The sequence below is a fragment of the Serinus canaria genome, chromosome 7, assembly GCF_022539315.1.
Source record: "Serinus canaria isolate serCan28SL12 chromosome 7, serCan2020, whole genome shotgun sequence".
NCBI lineage: Eukaryota > Metazoa > Chordata > Aves > Passeriformes > Fringillidae > Serinus > Serinus canaria.
Window position 1 is genome coordinate 19691972 of NC_066321.1, and position 17463 is coordinate 19709434.

The 17463-nt window shown below is 37.3% G+C and overlaps 2 protein-coding genes across 5 annotated transcripts in view; one reads left to right on the forward strand and one right to left on the reverse strand.

The window, feature by feature from the left end:
- Positions 1–11456, forward strand: part of DYNC1I2 (dynein cytoplasmic 1 intermediate chain 2) — a 28648-nt gene extending 17192 nt beyond the window's left edge. For all 4 annotated transcript variants that reach the window (XM_050976810.1, XM_050976809.1, XM_018911536.3 and 1 more), the window contains exons 6-16: positions 1075–1164; positions 1392–1554; positions 1647–1746; positions 2242–2367; positions 3307–3453; positions 3778–3891; positions 4247–4380; positions 5368–5512; positions 6333–6473; positions 7474–7599; positions 8282–11456. In XM_050976810.1, coding sequence (XP_050832767.1) covers positions 1075–1164; positions 1392–1554; positions 1647–1746; positions 2242–2367; positions 3307–3453; positions 3778–3891; positions 4247–4380; positions 5368–5512; positions 6333–6473; positions 7474–7599; positions 8282–8395 — 1400 coding nt within the window. In that variant the 3' untranslated portion in view covers positions 8396–11456. The remainder of the gene's footprint in view (positions 1–1074; positions 1165–1391; positions 1555–1646; positions 1747–2241; positions 2368–3306; positions 3454–3777; positions 3892–4246; positions 4381–5367; positions 5513–6332; positions 6474–7473; positions 7600–8281) is intronic.
- Positions 11457–11664: 208 nt separating this feature from the next.
- Positions 11665–17463, reverse strand: part of SLC25A12 (solute carrier family 25 member 12) — a 45311-nt gene continuing 39512 nt past the window's right edge. Inside the window, 6 exon segments of the mRNA XM_030241341.2 lie at positions 11665–12107; positions 12109–12271; positions 12802–12892; positions 13076–13234; positions 15484–15622; positions 16961–17101. Coding sequence (XP_030097201.2) covers positions 12075–12107; positions 12109–12271; positions 12802–12892; positions 13076–13234; positions 15484–15622; positions 16961–17101 — 726 coding nt within the window. The 3' untranslated portion in view covers positions 11665–12074.

The following is a 17463-nucleotide window of genomic DNA, read 5'->3' on the forward strand; positions in this document are numbered from 1 at the left end:
CTGGTTGTTGCTATCTAGTCAGCTGGCCTGGCTGCTGGGACCATGGCTTGGCAGCTGGTTCCCATCCCTTGACCACCCCTTTTTTTTAACTCTTTTTGTGTGCATGCGTGTGGATTTTGTTTTTTTTTTACTTTTTGTGTTAGATAACTTTGAACATGGGTCAGGAAGATGGCTGCAACAAACAAGCCTAGTCCCTGTTGAATACTGTCTCATTACTTGTGATGAGGCATGCAGCAGTTTCCTGCTGCCATTCCCTTATAAGTAGATGACGTAGCTGTTTAACCAATAAAAACAAGTCTTTTCAGAAGCTTATTCTAGAAAGTGGATGAAGAAAAGCCAGCATATCCCACAATTCAAAGTGATTTAAAGGTATTTTCTGGCTTATAGTATTCAAAGAATAAAATGTAGAAATGCAGAAAGTGATGTAAGCCTTGTCAGTATTCCTGAACATTAGCATTTTATGTTATTCATTGCAATTAGGGAAAACACATTTTCCTGTAAAGTTTTCATTGCCAAACATGATACAGATAATGAGACTTGCATCTAGAATGACAGAAAAAATGTAATCTCTCCGCTATTATCTTTAGCAAAATTTGCCTCTCAGAATAGCAACCTGAAAGCTAATGTAAGCCATCTTCATGCCATGTGCAGACCCATTAGACTGATGCTTTCAGATCATAAGTAAGCAGCTGCTCTGTGGACTATTTTAGACATTTGATTTTTCTTTATTCCGCAGCATTAATGTGTCAGTGTGTTACACAGAACACACATCCACCGCATGGTTCTGTGTGGAATCATAACTGCCTGTGAGACAGATTTCCACTTTGGATTCTTTACAATTCCCTGCGTTCCTTATTTCAGTTTATGCAACTACATAACTCAGTGCAACTGATACCCAGGTGGAGACAATGATATTTTGGTTTGTGATAATGTTATCCTTGGGACTATGTTTTACAAATGCAACCATTTTAAGCTACATGACACCATTTTACATCAGCTTATTTGAGACTCATAGAGAATGTTACTGTTCCCCTTTAGAAACACTGATGGTCTCACCATAATGTTTCTCCTTAGATGAGGAGGAGGAAGATGATGTGGTTGCACCAAAACCATTAGTTGAACCTGAAGAAGAAAAAACATTAAAAAAAGAGGAGGAGGAAGAAGGTACAGTTCACCTCAAGACATTCTAAGAGCTGTAAAGAAAGTCATCAGTACATTTTTAAACTTTTTGTTCTGTTAATTTAAAATTAATTTTGTTGTTAAATGCTAATTAGCCAGTAAAACATAAAATGCAAAAATTATTAAAAATCATTATAAATACTGTTTTTCTTTCTTGAAAAGAATTGGTGAAAGCGTGCAGTCCAGAAAATGTCTGTCTAAATTTTTTTCAGCTGCCCCTCATGAGCTCACAGAGGAGGAAAAGCAACAAATTTTGCATTCTGAAGAATTTTTAAGTTTTTTTGACCACTCCACAAGGATTGTTGAGAGAGCCCTTTCTGAGCAAATTAACATTTTCTTTGACTACAGTGGAAGAGACTTAGAGGACAAAGAAGGGTAATGTGAATGTTAAATAATTTTCTGTGAATTTCCAATACTTTTAATTGAAAAAGTGATCTAAGATTAATATCTCCCAATTGTTTTTATAGAGAGATTCAAGCAGGAGCAAAGCTGTCATTAAACAGGCAGTTTTTTGATGAACGTTGGTCAAAGCATCGTGTTGTCAGTTGTCTGGACTGGTCATCTCAGGTAAAAAACAATGCTCAAAGCAAACAGTTGACTTTGTAAATTGTTGTAATTCTGTGCATTTGATTCCCATAAAAGCACAGTTGATATCAACTGTATTTCTAAAGGTGTTCCCAATGTGCTCCATGGTTTGCAAAAAGTAGAGCTGTTAATCTTCTGTGAGAGGTAGCAAAATGTTCAGATTGTGAAGAAAGTTGGTTTTGGTTTATGGACTGCTTGGTCAGCTTCACTAAAAAGAAAGGAAAGCTCACTTAAAAGTAACGGGTTTTAGAGTTAAAAGGAAGTTATATGAGAGAACAAGACTAATGTGTATGATAATGCTGATGTCAGAGCTAAATTAGCAACAATTGCAGTTTTAACTGACAAATTTTCATGCCTTTATAATGCAAGGTGGTTTTTTAACCCTACTTTGGCAACAGAAGACAAAGATTCTAGGATTATCTGGACCCTCAGCCAGATCATCTTGCTTACTTTGAGTCTTTTTCACTTACCATGCAGTATCCAGAATTACTTGTAGCCTCTTACAACAACAATGAGGATGCACCTCATGAGCCTGATGGGGTGGCCCTTGTATGGAATATGAAGTACAAGAAAACTACCCCAGAATATGTCTTTCACTGCCAGGTATGATTCTGTGTGGGAGGGATTTTATGTTGATGAATTTGGACAAGTATCTTCCTTATGTTTGTCAATATAATAATTTCATTGGGCTGGCATTCACTTTAACCACCTTTATCTGCCAACAGATGTTAATAGCTAGACAGTTCAGCTGAGAATATAATTCTGTTTCAGAATTTCTAACATCATTCAGAATTCACTCTTGTTTGAGAACTCCTTTTCTTTTTTCGTTTAAAAAAAACAGGAAAACTTTCTTCTGCAATGGTTGAACCACAAAGGTTTGTATTTAAGGGGCTTTAGTGGAATTGTATACTACAACTTAGGTTACTGAATAAAATTAAGAAGCCTGAGGAAATGGAGCAAGGATGAAAATGAAAAAACATATGCATCAACAAAAAGGCAGATGGAGGTTTCCTAGTAGTTTTCTGAAAAATGAAAACATGCAAATCTCTTCCATTATGCCAAGCCCAGGATATCCACGTTTTTCCTATCATTTTGGAAAATAATACAGTTGAATAAAAATTTAACCTCATTGTCACATTACTGTCAAAGCCCAGATTGCTAAAGTAACTCTGTTATATCAAAATGTATTTCTGCATTCTCTAAGAAGTAATGACTACAGAATGTGGCAAAACATTAAAATCTTGTGTGTTACCAGGCCTTCCCTTGCTAATAAACCATGCTAGGAGGAATACAGATGGATGTATGTATGTGAAAGAAAAGAGGAGGAAAGCTTCATTTAATAATTATAAATTGAAACAAAAAGACTCTTGAGGGGTTACAAAGGGTGCGTGAATCCTTAAGTAAATGGGCAGTGAAAGAATGTACTGAATAAATTTAGTCAAAGAAGTAGTTCTGATATTTGGCCTCATTTTCTTTAGTTTTAGACATAGTGTCACTGAATGATGGTTGGTGTGTTTTGTTGTTTGTTTTTCTTCCTTTCAGTCTGCAGTGATGTCAGCTACATTTGCAAAATTCCATCCCAATCTGGTGGTTGGTGGCACATACTCAGGCCAGATAGTGCTGTGGGATAATCGCAGCAATAAGAGAACCCCAGTGCAGAGAACGCCTCTTTCAGCTGCTGCTCACACGGTAGGAGGTGAAATGTCTTCAAGGACTGTGCCCTGTTGAGATGTGTTTAACATCTAGGAAATTCTGTCCAGTGCACTTGATTGGCAATGCTTAAATGTTTGTGTCCATATTTTGACACTTAGGAACCAGGCTATTCATAAAAATCAGAGTGTCAGGAAAAACAAGTATCAGTTTTGTAGGGGAGTATCATTTAAACTTTTGATTGTGTTTAATCTTTTGTGCTTTGTTAAATGGTAATGTTGTATATGAATCGTACTGTACAATAATTATACCAGAACTGGTTATTACTTCTAAATTCTTTTCTGATAATATTTTGTTTCTTAGCACCCAGTGTACTGTGTAAATGTTGTTGGGACCCAGAATGCTCATAATTTGATTAGCATCTCAACTGATGGGAAAATATGCTCTTGGAGTTTGGATATGCTTTCCCAACCACAGGTAAGGTAACTTTTGATAAATAGATATATATATATAGTATCTATTCTAGATTAATATTTTATTAAAAATTCAGTTGATCTAATAAACATTGATCAACACTTTCCCAACACAGGTAGCTTGATATTTGATAAAATATTTCCCCACCTGTGGAATTAAATATTTTCTGTTGTTTCTTTTGCATAGTTTTGGTGTACTTGTGTTAGTGGTGAACACAAATGTATTAACAAACTTCCTTATTCCTGCCCAATCTATCCAAGTAAAATAAAAAGAAAAGCCTTCTATTCTGAAATCTATAAGATTTTGTAGGTGTTAATATTTCTTTTTATGAAGTAAGTTGCTGATATTTTCACTACAGGATAGCATGGAGCTGGTTCACAAACAGTCCAAGGCTGTGGCTGTTACCTGCATGTCTTTCCCTATTGGAGATGTCAACAACTTTGTTGTTGGCAGTGAAGAAGGCTCAGTGTACACTGCATGCCGTCATGGCAGGTGAATACAAACTTTAATTCTTCAAAGGAAGTAAAAATAGTGAAAGGATGAGTTCCTGCATGCTTTACACTCAAATTTTTTTAAGTTCATGCTTTCTCCTTTGCACTGAAGGAGTTCAGAATATCTCTGTCTGAATTCTAGTGCACTTTTTCCTGAGTAAGAGCTTCATTAAAAACAGAAAAGGTTGGAATATTGAATTGGTGTTATGAGTTGTTTGTGTTGAGGACAGCATAGGTCACTGTGGTTTTATTCATTTGAATTGTAGCAGAACATTCCAAAGTCCATATCAGTTTTGTAGATAATTGTATAGTAACATCACGCACAGATCTTAAATTGGCTAGCTGTTCTCCTGCTGTTCAATCTATTTTGAAATTGTCTGACTGTATCTTATCAATTGCTTTCTTAAATACAATTGAGTGTCCAGGTTTCATCTCAAATACACATCACCTCGCTGCACAGCTTTTTTGGTTCCAAAATACCCAAAATTGTGTCACTTTTGTGTAACATCCTTCCCATCTGTTTCCCTCCTTTTTCATCACCCCTGATAGGAGGCTGTTAGGGATATATTGTTACTGGTTTATGTCTGAACCTTGAGCCCTTGAAGTATATGCAACTTCTCTTCATTTGATGGGAGTTTCATGCTTATTCCTGAGTCCTGAGTCTGGATTTTATTCTTTGTATGAATTGAAGTTGTAGCTACTGCTTGGAGGACAACATAGTTAAATGTGTGGACTGGTACCTGAATGAGTCTCCTGTCCCTAGGATATATTTTGGCACTTAGTAGAAAATACATGTTCAACTTAAGGTCTGTTTTCAAGCCTGGTCTTCTGTGATCCTGTTGTGGTGAAGCCTTTTGCAGTGAGGTAACATCCATGTAAGGCAGCAAAATCTTCTTGTGGCTGTATTTAAATTGCATTTCAGTGCTATCTCTGTCTGCAGATGTTTGGTTTCCAAATCAATTAACCTTGGTTGTATATTCTGAAACAGCAAAGCTGGAATCAGTGAGATGTTTGAAGGACACCAGGGACCAATCACAGGTATCAACTGCCATGCAGCAGTTGGACCTGTAGACTTCTCACATCTTTTTGTCACCTCTTCTTTTGACTGGACAGTAAAGCTTTGGACAACGAAGGTAACTTAGATAGTTCAGTGGTTTTCTTCATAGCCCTTGACACAAGGTGGTGCTATAATGTAAGCTGCTTAAGGAAGTTCACAAACCTGAAGTCAAATTGTGTGAAGTTCTGAGGTTCTTAGCTGCAGTCCTGCAAAGAGGAGACAGCTGATGAGCAGAACTAAGATTAACAGCATAAAACTTTGCTTTCAGCTTGTACATCATTTGTGTATTTCTGATCCATTCTTTCAACCCTTTGTTATCAACAATGATTACAGTGTAATCAAATGTAAATCATGTTATAAAGTCAATTACCTCATATATTCATAAGGCAAATGTTTTGCTACAATTTTGTGGAGGAATAAAGGATAGCACCAAAACTAATGTCAATTAAACTTGATGAGGCTCACAATTGAAATATCTGTCATTTCCATTGCCAGAATTACTTTCTTCTCTGTTAGTCTGATGCCCTGAGGAATGCAAAGCAGAGGAAACAGAGTTAAAATCTCTGTGTTATAGTTACTGAACTTTCATTGCCTTAATTTGGAAGATTCTTAAAACATTAAATGTACAATTCATAATTGGATTGCTATTGATTGTTTTATAGTAGCAGCCATAAAAATGGCTGCATGGTTTGGAAAGCATACCTTTAACAATAATAAGCATTAGGTTTTGGCTGATTTTTGCAGTAGCAATTTTTTTAAAGCAAGTCAAAATGAAAATCACTTTTTACTTATTGCTGGTAATGCTGTTGAAGTTCTGTATTTTACTTTACCTGTTAGTTTTATAATTTTGAAATGTAGGTTTTGGGTATCCCATTGTTATCTTTGCTTCTTTTCAGAATAATAAACCTCTCTACTCCTTTGAAGACAATTCCGATTATGTTTATGATGTGATGTGGTCTCCAACTCACCCTGCCTTGTTTGCCTGTGTGGATGGGATGGGCAGGCTTGACCTGTGGAATCTCAACAATGATACTGAGGTGAGAAGTCAGGTTAACTGTCAAATGCTGCTGGAGAATTGTTTGTACTCTTAAAAAAAAAGTTGGGTGTTTACCTTAGTTTGTGGAGTTTTTTTACCATAGCTTGTTTTTTTGTGGTTGTTTTTAAATATTCTGTACTTCCAGTAGTTTCTCTGTAGTAGATAGCATTCTTTGATTACAGGGTTACAAATGACTCCTCTGAATGAATAACAGCAGTAATTAAATTGTTTTACATGTAACAAGAGAGGAAAACATCTGTTGGTGTAACACTGATCCATGTTGTGAAAGGGATTATAGACCTCCAACCCGGAGGCCTTGTCAGCCTGCAGTTCAACAGTGTGAACAAACCTGTTAGCACACACCACTGCTGTTCCTATTGCCACAGTAATACTGCAGTGAAAGTGCCATTGGTTTCTAACTTAGTGAATTGAATGTTCGCTGTTCTGGTGTGGGTTATAAACTTCATTACAGCAGAAACCTTTTCCAAGATTTGCTGGTGGTAGATCAGAGGAGAAACCTGACCGATACTTAGTACTTAAATTTCATCACCCGAAAACTGCATATAGAAGAAAGTTCTGCCATATGCCAGCCTGTGGCTTTAAATTGGAATTACCTGTTCTAGTCTTTTGGACAGGGCTTGACCTGCCGAAACAGCTGCTTTCATCCCTGTCCTCTGTCATAATCTTCCTGTGATCCCAGGGTGCCTCGCCACTGCCTGAAAGCCTGTCTGTGCCTCCTGTCCTACAAGAAGAGTGCAGATGTGCCTTTTGATAGCAGATGTTTGTACCTTGGCCAAGGGACAGATGTGGTCTGGCACTGGTGATAGCTTAAGGCCACTGAGGTGTTTGTTTCGTGAACAGCGTCTTTGATCTTTGTTCCATGCACAGTTGAATTGTTGGGCACTTCTTTTGCTGCAGCACAGATGGCCTAGGTGTGTTCTGTTATCTCTAGCTTATGGATACCTGATGCATTTTTAGCAATGTGTTTTAAACTGGTGCAGGTGCCCACTGCAAGCATCACCGTGGAGGGCAATCCTGCTCTGAACCGGGTGAGATGGACACATTCTGGGAGAGAGATTGCTGTGGGTGATTCAGAGGGACAAATCGTTATATATGACGTGGGAGAGGTATGTATGCCATGCATTGTGCAAAGTATATTGCAAACACTTGGGTTTCTTTATTTAACAGCTTGCCTTTTGTTTTTTCTCCTGTCATTAGAGGAAGAATAAATAAGTTTAATTTGTATTTTTGAATTAATATTTCCTAGTATTGTTTGATTTAAGGTGTTCTAGCATAACTTTTTAGCATCCCGTCATCCAGTCAAAAAGAAAAAGCTTTACATTTAGGCTGGTGAAATAAAAATCAATGGTTTTTTTAATAGAAATTTTATCTTCTGTGTAACTGTGGCACATGTGAATTCTGATCCTAGCTTGAGAAGTACCAAACAAAATATTTTGCCGTGGAGCAGCCTTGATTTTGTTCTTACAAGGAAGCAGTTGCTCTTGCAAGTATGTGTACTGCAGTAGCACATGATGAATTGATGGGATGAGGATAGAGCATTAGCATTCCCCTTGAAGGCAGTCTCTCAGGCGGAGATACGTAGCACAAGCTTATAATAATGTGATTTTACACTTCAGTGCAGGAGTCTCCAATTCTGCTTCTTTATTAGTTAGAGCTTTTAATGCTTACTCTATAATAAAGGTAAGCTTATCTGGAACTGGACCCTCTTCTGAACTTTAAGTGCTCTGCCATTCAGCATGAGGTGAGTTTGTTTCTCAGGAGGTTTCAGTAACTCTGTCTGTGCCACAGCAAATTGCCGTTCCCCGCGGGGACGAGTGGACGCGCTTTGGCCGAACGCTGGCGGAGATCAACGCCAACAGAGCCGACGCAGAGGAGGAGGCTGCAACCCGCATCCCGGCCTAGAGCCGCCAGCCAGCCTGCAGGGACACCAATCCCAGGGGCAGTTCTGATCACAGCCTAGGGGAGGAATAGATGGATTCAACAATGGACTTTGAAATGTATTAAGATCACTGAAAATCAGATTTTGCATTGTTTTGTTTTATATATGAATTACAAGCACATTCTTGGATCTGTGTAACTTTTAATACAGTTAACTTCGACTTTGCAGGGATCTTCTTTTGCTGAAACACTAATCTGGTATAAATTTGCTACTTGGCTTCTGTAAAGTCCAATCTGAAACAGTATCTTTCTGAAAAGTAAAAGTTTTGCTCCTAAAACTTTCTAGGTTAGTATTACAGACTAACCTTCATTAGGTAGTAAATCCACTAAGCACTCTTTACTTTGAACTCTTCAAATTACCCATGATATGCATGCATATGTTCCAAGTTTCATTGTTTATATATAGATAAGCCTCAGACTCTGGTAGTGGGTAATATATGTTAATAAAAATTTGTCTGTAGTTACAAACTTATGTGATAATCAGACCTGAATTAATGAAATACATATTTAATACCAGTTTCCTTTTGTCTGAATTGGTGCATTTAAAGTTGAGACTGATTCATAAATAAATACTATACGAGCACTTGTCAGCTGCCCTGACCTCTAATCTGTGTCCCTGCAGCAGTTCAAAGCTTCTGGGAGCTGATCCTTTTCTTTTACTACACACATCACAGGCTTGTTTTCTACCCTCAGCCACCCCTTACTGCCATGGCAACTGGCCAATAGCAAAAAGGCTCCGTTATCAAATTTTTCTTTCCCAAAGGATAAGGAACTAGAATTGAACTTAATTTCTATAGCATGATGACTTTCATTCTGTTAACTACAGACTTGCTACTAATTTTCTGTACTAAGTTCAAGATTTTTATTATTATTGATTTTTAACATTTTTATTGAAGCAAGACTTCTTAATGGCTCGAAACAGAATGGTTATAATTTCTGGTAAAGGTTACTTTTTTTTCTTTCTGAGCACATTATGAAGTTTTCTATCACAATGGGTTGCAGGGGGGCTATTTCTTTTGGGTTGTTTTTTTTTAATAAATACTGTGAGTTTTACTAATTAGGCACTAAATCAATTTTGTAGCCTTTAATTTAGGATTACCTTAGTTCTTAATCTATTACAAGCTTATTGTTTTGCCAGAAGAGCTGGTTTTATATACTTAAAAATAGGAAATAGGTTTATATCAATTTCATGTCCAGGAGTGTTGTCATTGTTTCTTCATTGTTTAACTTTTCTGTTTAGTTTTGGGGTTTTTTTTTCACTTTCCCCTTGTCTTGGTTCTGTTATTATGAGCAGCTTGTGGAGACACAGCAGTAACAGCAATTCTTTCTTCAGAAAGTTTTCTTTTTTGGTGGGTCTGGAAGTGAAATGTGTTTAGGCTGCCACTGGTGTTAGCATTTCAAGAGTGTGTGTCCCTCCCTTTTCAACACAGCCACGCTGCTCAGTTTGCAGACATTTATCCTCTGTGCTCTCCTCAACAGCAGCTCTGTTCAGCTGAGAAGCATGTGAACTGTGTAAGAACAGGCACATCATGAGATGGTTTGTACCTTTGGGCAGAAGAATTCTTGACAAGCACAAGTTCTCTTGGTTTGATGGTTTTGAAGGGAGGGGGGTGCTTGGGTTTTTGGTTGGTTGTTCTTGTGGGTTTTTTGAGATTATATTTCATGGAATGATACATTTCCCTAAGACTTTTAATTTCAGAAGTCCTGTAGGTCAGGCTTTCTTTTGCATACATGCAGATCACATGGCATTAGTTTTGTGTAGTTTGAACCTTCTAATAATTCTCAATTATTAAATTTAATACTACTCTATCTTTATTCCTGCTTGTGGTCCTCCCTCACAGAATAGCTGAGTACAGATTAAAAATGAAAAAGCCATACCTGCAACATTAAGACCAAAAGTGATGCTAGATGCTGTAAATGAGGATTCTGGGAGTCAAACTGTCCAGTTTTGGAGCTGCAAGAAATACAAATGCTGTTGTGCACTGTCAGGTCTCATAAGGCCTTGATCAAGGCAGTCAGCAAGCTGTGACCAAGATTAAATGCAGTGGATCCCCACCTTTTTTTCTCTATTTAGAAAAGCACAAGACAGAATTCATAGATACAGGAGAGAGTTCCCAGAAGCCTGCCTCTATCCAGAAAACAGTACAGAAATTCCTTAAACACAATACAACAACTAAAGAAGGAAGCCTTCTAATGGGGTTTTCTATATTGCAGAACAGTGATCAAACTTAATTTGGCTCTGGCTCACTAAATATTATTCAGCACCACAATTTTTAGCTTCCTTAGAGGCTAGAGCTGGAGAAAGGCTGGTCTGTGTAGTGTTCAGTTCTTAATAAGCCATGTCTTCATAAACTGACTTAATCCCTGATGGATTTAATCCTTGATCCTGTCACCTAAGTAAAAAAACAGAACCTGAAATCAGTTTATACCCTTTGGATATGCTCTATTCCAGGATGTTCAACCCTGTAAGAAACATGTAAAACTTCAGTAAGCAAGGCTGGAAACCCCCCCATCTCATCTCTGGTTGCAAGGACAGTGTGACTAATTTTCCTCCTTGACAGCAGAAATCTCAACTCCCCTGTTTCCTCTGACATTTTTGCATTTAGTATTATATCAGGGAAACTTTTGGTGGACACTAAGCCAGAAATAGTTCAACCTTTCAATTTCTCTTCTCCTTTTACTTCCACTTACCTGTAATATAAACAATGGGTTTGTTTGCATTTAAAAATAATACAAAGTAAGTAGAATAACAGAATAACGTAATCTCGTGATAAAACAACCAAGAAATAAAGAGAACACTTTCAATTTTTTATGACAAGTTTTCTGTTCAGGAAAAAAGGCACTCTGAGTAATAAACCCTGTAAAAATTCTTGAGTGTGCCAGTAACTGGCAAATCTCTCAATGTGTTTTGAATATGCTACCATAGAAGTAATATGTATTACACTTTAATATTGCCATGTATTTTGAGAGAATTCCTTGTCACAACATAGTGCTGCAAAATAAAATATTGCATGTGCTCATCTAATTAGCGTGTTCTCTAACACTTACAAGCCAGCACATTGCATTTCAATTCCTTTGCAGTAACTAGCACGAAGGGCATTCCTGCAGAGCTGTGTCCTGTCTCCTGTCCATTCATTAAATGGGTGCATCTGATCTTCACATTTCCTCTGTGGAGGGAAAAACAATCATACCAAACAACTTCTTCTAAATTAAAAGAAGTGAACTGACACAAGCATTTTTAAACATTTTATTGTCACGATTGTTAACAAAACACCTTCAAAACATCTGTACATTTCAAACTATTTTGAACTGCAATACCCATTATATAAATGTACGTGTATAGATGCCCTGATGTCTCTGTACAAAGATGTACAATATGTACAGTAACATTAAATGCAAGCTGTGCAAGGCAAAGTCTAGGCTACAGCTTCATGCCACTGGTTAAAACAAGGCAGAGAACCACAGCTTCAATCAGTTCCTTGTGTATAAATAAATAAATGCAGGTATGTATGAATATTTGAAAGGAGCAATTAGATTTGCAAGCTCAGTTCAGCTAGAACACATGCAGCTGACTGGAAAATAATACAGCAGTACTCTTGTGAACTCTTCCCACCGCATCACTTTGTTCATTTGAAACGTCGTTTCAGGACTCAGCTGCAACCCTGTGCTTGAGCTGAGGTGGTGGCAGGAGCTCGAAACTTTGGAAGATATAAACCAAATTTATTTTCTATACCAGCAAATGTAGCTGTAGCAAGTCTGTATCCTCCTATATGTGCAGGGTTAACAGGAGGAAGATCTGAAATTCGTGTTTTTGGGGTAGATTCTGATCCAGCGGGTTTGCTGTTTGAACAAAGAAAAAAGGGCATTTTGTTAGTCTAGATTTCCTAAGAAAGCATTTTAAATAGACTTATTTAGGCTTAAATACTTAAGTCTTTTGTCTGAATATGGAAGACTAAGTTAAAGCTGACCTTGATTAATTACTCCTATGGTGAGGTGAATGAGGTCAGACCGCTACTTAAAATTAAGTCAAACCCAAAACTGAAGTAACATTTTTATGGATACTTTTGTAAATTCATTTAGCTTCCAGTGTCACAAGGAAAATGGACAAAACTATCTTGCTACAATGGAAATACAAATTAGTGTACTGAAATAAATATTAAATGGCTCTCTTATCTCATCTGTTTAGAAGTGGCATGCAAGTGTCCCTCAATTATATAAAGATGGGGCAATTTTTTACATGCTGCAATTTTAAGTACAGGTGCTCAAAATCAACAAGTTTCAATGGGTCCTATGCATGAAAAAGTTTGGGGTTTTTTTCTTTACATTTGGCAGTTGTTTTGTGCAAGCTAAATAGCAAATATTTGACTTACTGGCCTCCAAAGTCAACATATAACCATCTCTGCAGAAGCTCATAAGTGACCAAAGTAACACCAAACTGGGGTGAAGATCTGAACACACGAGCTGTTAAATATTACAAATCATAGCGTTAAACAAATAAAACAATTCCTCAGGAGAGAAGCTAAACATTTTTAACAAGGTATTATGTTTTTCACAATCAGACCTTGTAAATACTGCTCTGAGTCCTTAATAAAGCAAGTGCTAATTTGCAGATTTGGGGTCAGCCTTAATAATTTTTTTTCTCACCTCCAGCTCCCTTCCACAAAGCTGAAGGGCCTTCTTCCCTTAGAATCTTTCTGAAGCAGTCAATAACTCCACTGTATGTTGTCTGACCGGCGCGAGCTGCCACTTGCAGTCTTGTCTTGATGACATCAGCAGGGGTTACCAAAGAAGCAGCAGGCACACCTTTTAGAAGAAAACCACATTTAATTTGCACAAAGGATCTTGTAAAAGATGAAACACTTCCAAGTGAAAAATACAAGTGCAAACTTTCATATTTTTTACAAGGGCTAGACATTACAGAAAAATGCAGGTTCTTACTCTTGATGCTTATATAAACTGTCGTGCCTGAGATAATCATTCTTTCTTCTAAATTTAAAGGCTGAAACTGGTAGTAAAGGAAATAAACTATCAAAACCCATTCTCAGCATCTTCTAGTGGTCTGGCTGTAGCAGTAGTTTGAAACAAGATAAAATTGGCTATACATATGTAATGTATAAAAATTAGTTGTGCAAATTTACTGTATTTGTTTATACTATACAAGGTATTTTGCAAATTACATAGGTGATTGATTTGGAAATTGAATCCTATGCCTCCATTTGTTAAAGGTGTTGATGAGAAAAACTACTACTTAAAGCCCCTATTCTATAGAAATATGTCTAAACTGCTGATTGGACTGTTCTGTAGGAGAATAGATGCTGCTTACTTCAGTAGGCAAGCCATAAAAAGACTGAGGACAATAAAGGTGTTTTACAAGTCTGCTTAGTACCAACAGCGTGGTATTAGCCAGCAGTGATGGAAGAACAAATCTCCACTTCCAAGGCACCACTCTCGGCTTTCTAGTCAAAGGAAAGGAGAAAGTTTTCAGAAATGTACTCCACAGTATGTAACTGTGTCATCTGAGATATTTCTGAATACTTCTAAATATTATAAAAACTTAATCCCCCAAAAAAGAGGAACCATCTTCTGACTTAAAATAATGAAATTAATCTTGACTTCGGTTAAACTTTAACAACCGGTTAACACTGAATTAAAAATGTTAACAAGTAACTGATTGCATAGGTGATGATAAACTGTGAAGTGTCACTGACCAGTCCAGGAGGTTTTAAACAAAAACAGAAGCACTGCAGTTAAGCCTGCAAGCATACACAGACAGCAATCATATGCAGATTTTCCTGACAGGCAGATCCCTTCAGACTGTATTCTTGCCTGCTGGGCACGTGTAACCGGGACTGAGTGAGCAATTGAGAATGTGAAATTTGCAATTCAGAGAGGCAGATTCCTATACATGCTATAAAACTAGGCCTATGAAATATACATGCATTTTTAATAGGGTTCATCCCTTAGTATGAGCAAAACACAAACATTAATGAAACAAAGAGAAACTGTGAAGTTTGCAGTCTAAAAAGTCTTATAGGAGATACAAATTAATAATATATATGAGTATTGTATGTATATAAGCTGAAGAATTTTCCATTTCTGGCAGCTCTGCAATACTAAAGAACGAACAAGGCTACAGATCTGTTAGATGTTTCCTAGGTGGTGTCCCTTCCCTCTGACATGAGGAACACACCAACTGGCACAGAGAAGGTGCAGCCAAGCTTATGTGTCAAGTCCTATATGGGAACTGCTATTCACACACAGGCACTCACCATTGATGTATATATCTATATAGTGACTCCTTACAACTGAAACAAGTAGCAAAGGGTCTTGCTCAGCCCACTGGTGTTTCTGAACAGCAGATTCTGACACCGAATCATTCACAGCTGCAAGGCTGTGAGCAGATACCTGGTTTTCATCTGCTGAGCTCATCCTGGCAGTGCAGAATCTGGCCATCTCTATTTGCATGTTTAAATATCCACCACTATAGTTCCTACATCTACTATTTTTATACCCCTTGCCTTTAGTAAAAATTTTTTGACACAGCTGCATATTGTCTTTATACTAAACTTGTTTGAGCTGCTGTAAAATATTTTAAATTTCAGAGTATGGTACTTCAGCTTCTTTACAAACTAATGCCCTATTTTCAGCAATTACATTAGAACAAAGTTTCTTTTCAGTTATTCCACAACCCAAACCTGGGTAAGTCATTTTCTTCTTAGCTCTTACGATCTCTCATTTTATGTTCATCAAAGATTCAAATTAGCCTTCAACTCTGAGAGCTCAGTAACAAGTAAAACCCCATTGAGACAGACAGATCAAATTTGACTACAAGTTGCTGAGCTGCATTACGCTGTTTATCCACATTATGCAAATGTAATTAGCTCTCATCAAAATTACATCGCCTCCCACTAAGGATAACAGTGATCAAATTTAGATTAAATCAGATACAATGGTACAGTACCCTTCCTTTATATGGGGCTACTGAATGAATATTAAATATTACTCACTAAAAGAAAAGAAAATTACTTTTAGGAAACATTCTGCAAAATTACCTGCAATGGCTCCAGCTGCAAGGAGATTAAGCCCTCCCACATGGCCACTTTCATCAGCAAACATCAGTTTACTATGAGCATAAACCGGAAAGTAGATTGCAGAAAAGGGAATGTCTCTGAGGAAACATGCTTTGGCACCCTGACACAGAGAAAAAACATAATGCAAAGAAATTCTGTAAATAAGGCTAAAATTGATATCCAGCAAGCAGCCTGAGCCCTGAAAGTACAAACTCATTTGATCTACCACATAAACAACACAGAAAATAAAATGTCTCAGGAAACAGATGATACAGAGAAGTTGAAAATAAGAATAAAGCATATCTAAACTAAGTGTCTGGAATGAGGAAGATTCAAGGTTCATGTATAATTTTGTAAGTTATACAAGACATCAATCCTGACATCAGTACTTAGGATAAATACTTTTTACACACTATGTGTCCAAAGGCAATGAAAGAAGTGACAGAGATCAGTCCTTACGTCTTTCTGACAGGGAAACAGCAAGACCAGTCCCTGCCAGCCTTTATTCCACCAAACACAAAAGCACTACTAAAATACCAGTAAGCATTTTAAGACCTCACACTGATCATCATCATCATTGACCAAAGAAGCTGCACTGGAAGATTAGCAAAAAGAGAAAAAACACTGCAAATTGGGTACTGTTTAATAAGGAAACACAATGGTCATGAATCTCATCTACCAAATTCAAAATCTTCAGCTCTAAAGTAAATGTGCACATGTTTATAGTATTATTGCAGGTCTATGGGCAAATCACATAAAGCAATGTTTTGTAAGTGCACAGCTAATATAACTGCTGAATTTACGTATTACCCCTTGCACTGGCAGAAGATACAGGAAGAATCACTCTTCCTTGTTTAAGGAAACTAATAGCTTCTGCTCCATTACACCTGATCTGTAATGATGGCAGTAAGTATACCTGCAGGGAAGGAATCTGTAGACTGGCATTTTGCTGAAGTACCGTACAGAACAGGCTTTTTTCAGTGGAATTTATTGACAAATCCCACCACTTAACTTCTTAAAAATCTGAATCCTACTAAACTTCACTACTGTTTCACTGCCATCAAATTATTAAGACAAAGAGAATATCCTGCTGCAAAGATAACAATAGAGATACAGAGATTCAAAATAAATATAAGAAAAACGCACAGGGAAAGCTAAAGAAACTTTTCACAAAACCCCACCAAATGAAATGAGCAGTGCCAGAAGCCAGCAGGTCTGCAATACAGGGCTCCCTGTAGCTTGGCATAAAAGCCCAAAGGATAGAATGGGGGAGTATTTTTTTGTATCCCACTGCCATTAATATAGAAGTGAGTTTTCTTCAGTTTTCCACTGTGGGGCTGCCCTGCAGGAAGAGATTGGTTTTAAATTCAAAAGATGTCTTTGTTTTTAATAGTTTTTGTTTCAACAGTATGAAAGTTTAGCATAAAATGATGAAGGCACCCAAAGCAGAAGTACATACCTTATAAAGACCAAGAAAGCCTAAATCTTTTATAACAGAGAGGGCACTGACTCTGGGTCCTGTAGTAATTTCTCCTGCTACCTGCAACCGAATCTTTACAATCTCCAGAGGATTAGTGAAGATGACCTGGGAACCTCCTGCCTGCAAACCCAAAGAAAAAGAAAGTAAATTGCGTTACTAGAGCATGTGGTGACATATTGACTTTTGCAAGGTGATGAGATCCTTCACTTCTCACTGCATTGGCTGATATTCTCATGTAAAAACAGATGAGATTTACTAAAGCACCTGTCTGAAAGTCAAAAGACCTGGATCAGAAATCGTGGGTGTGTAAAAATAGATTTTTACATATATATTTTTATAGCCCCCTGAGGTGAATTAATTCAGTTTGTCTCTGCTTTTCTCCTTGACATCACTTTCTGTAAGTCATTTCTGTGTTTAAAAGTCTATCAGATATTACAGGAAATACTAAACTAAAATAATCATTACACTTGTGCTACTAGAGC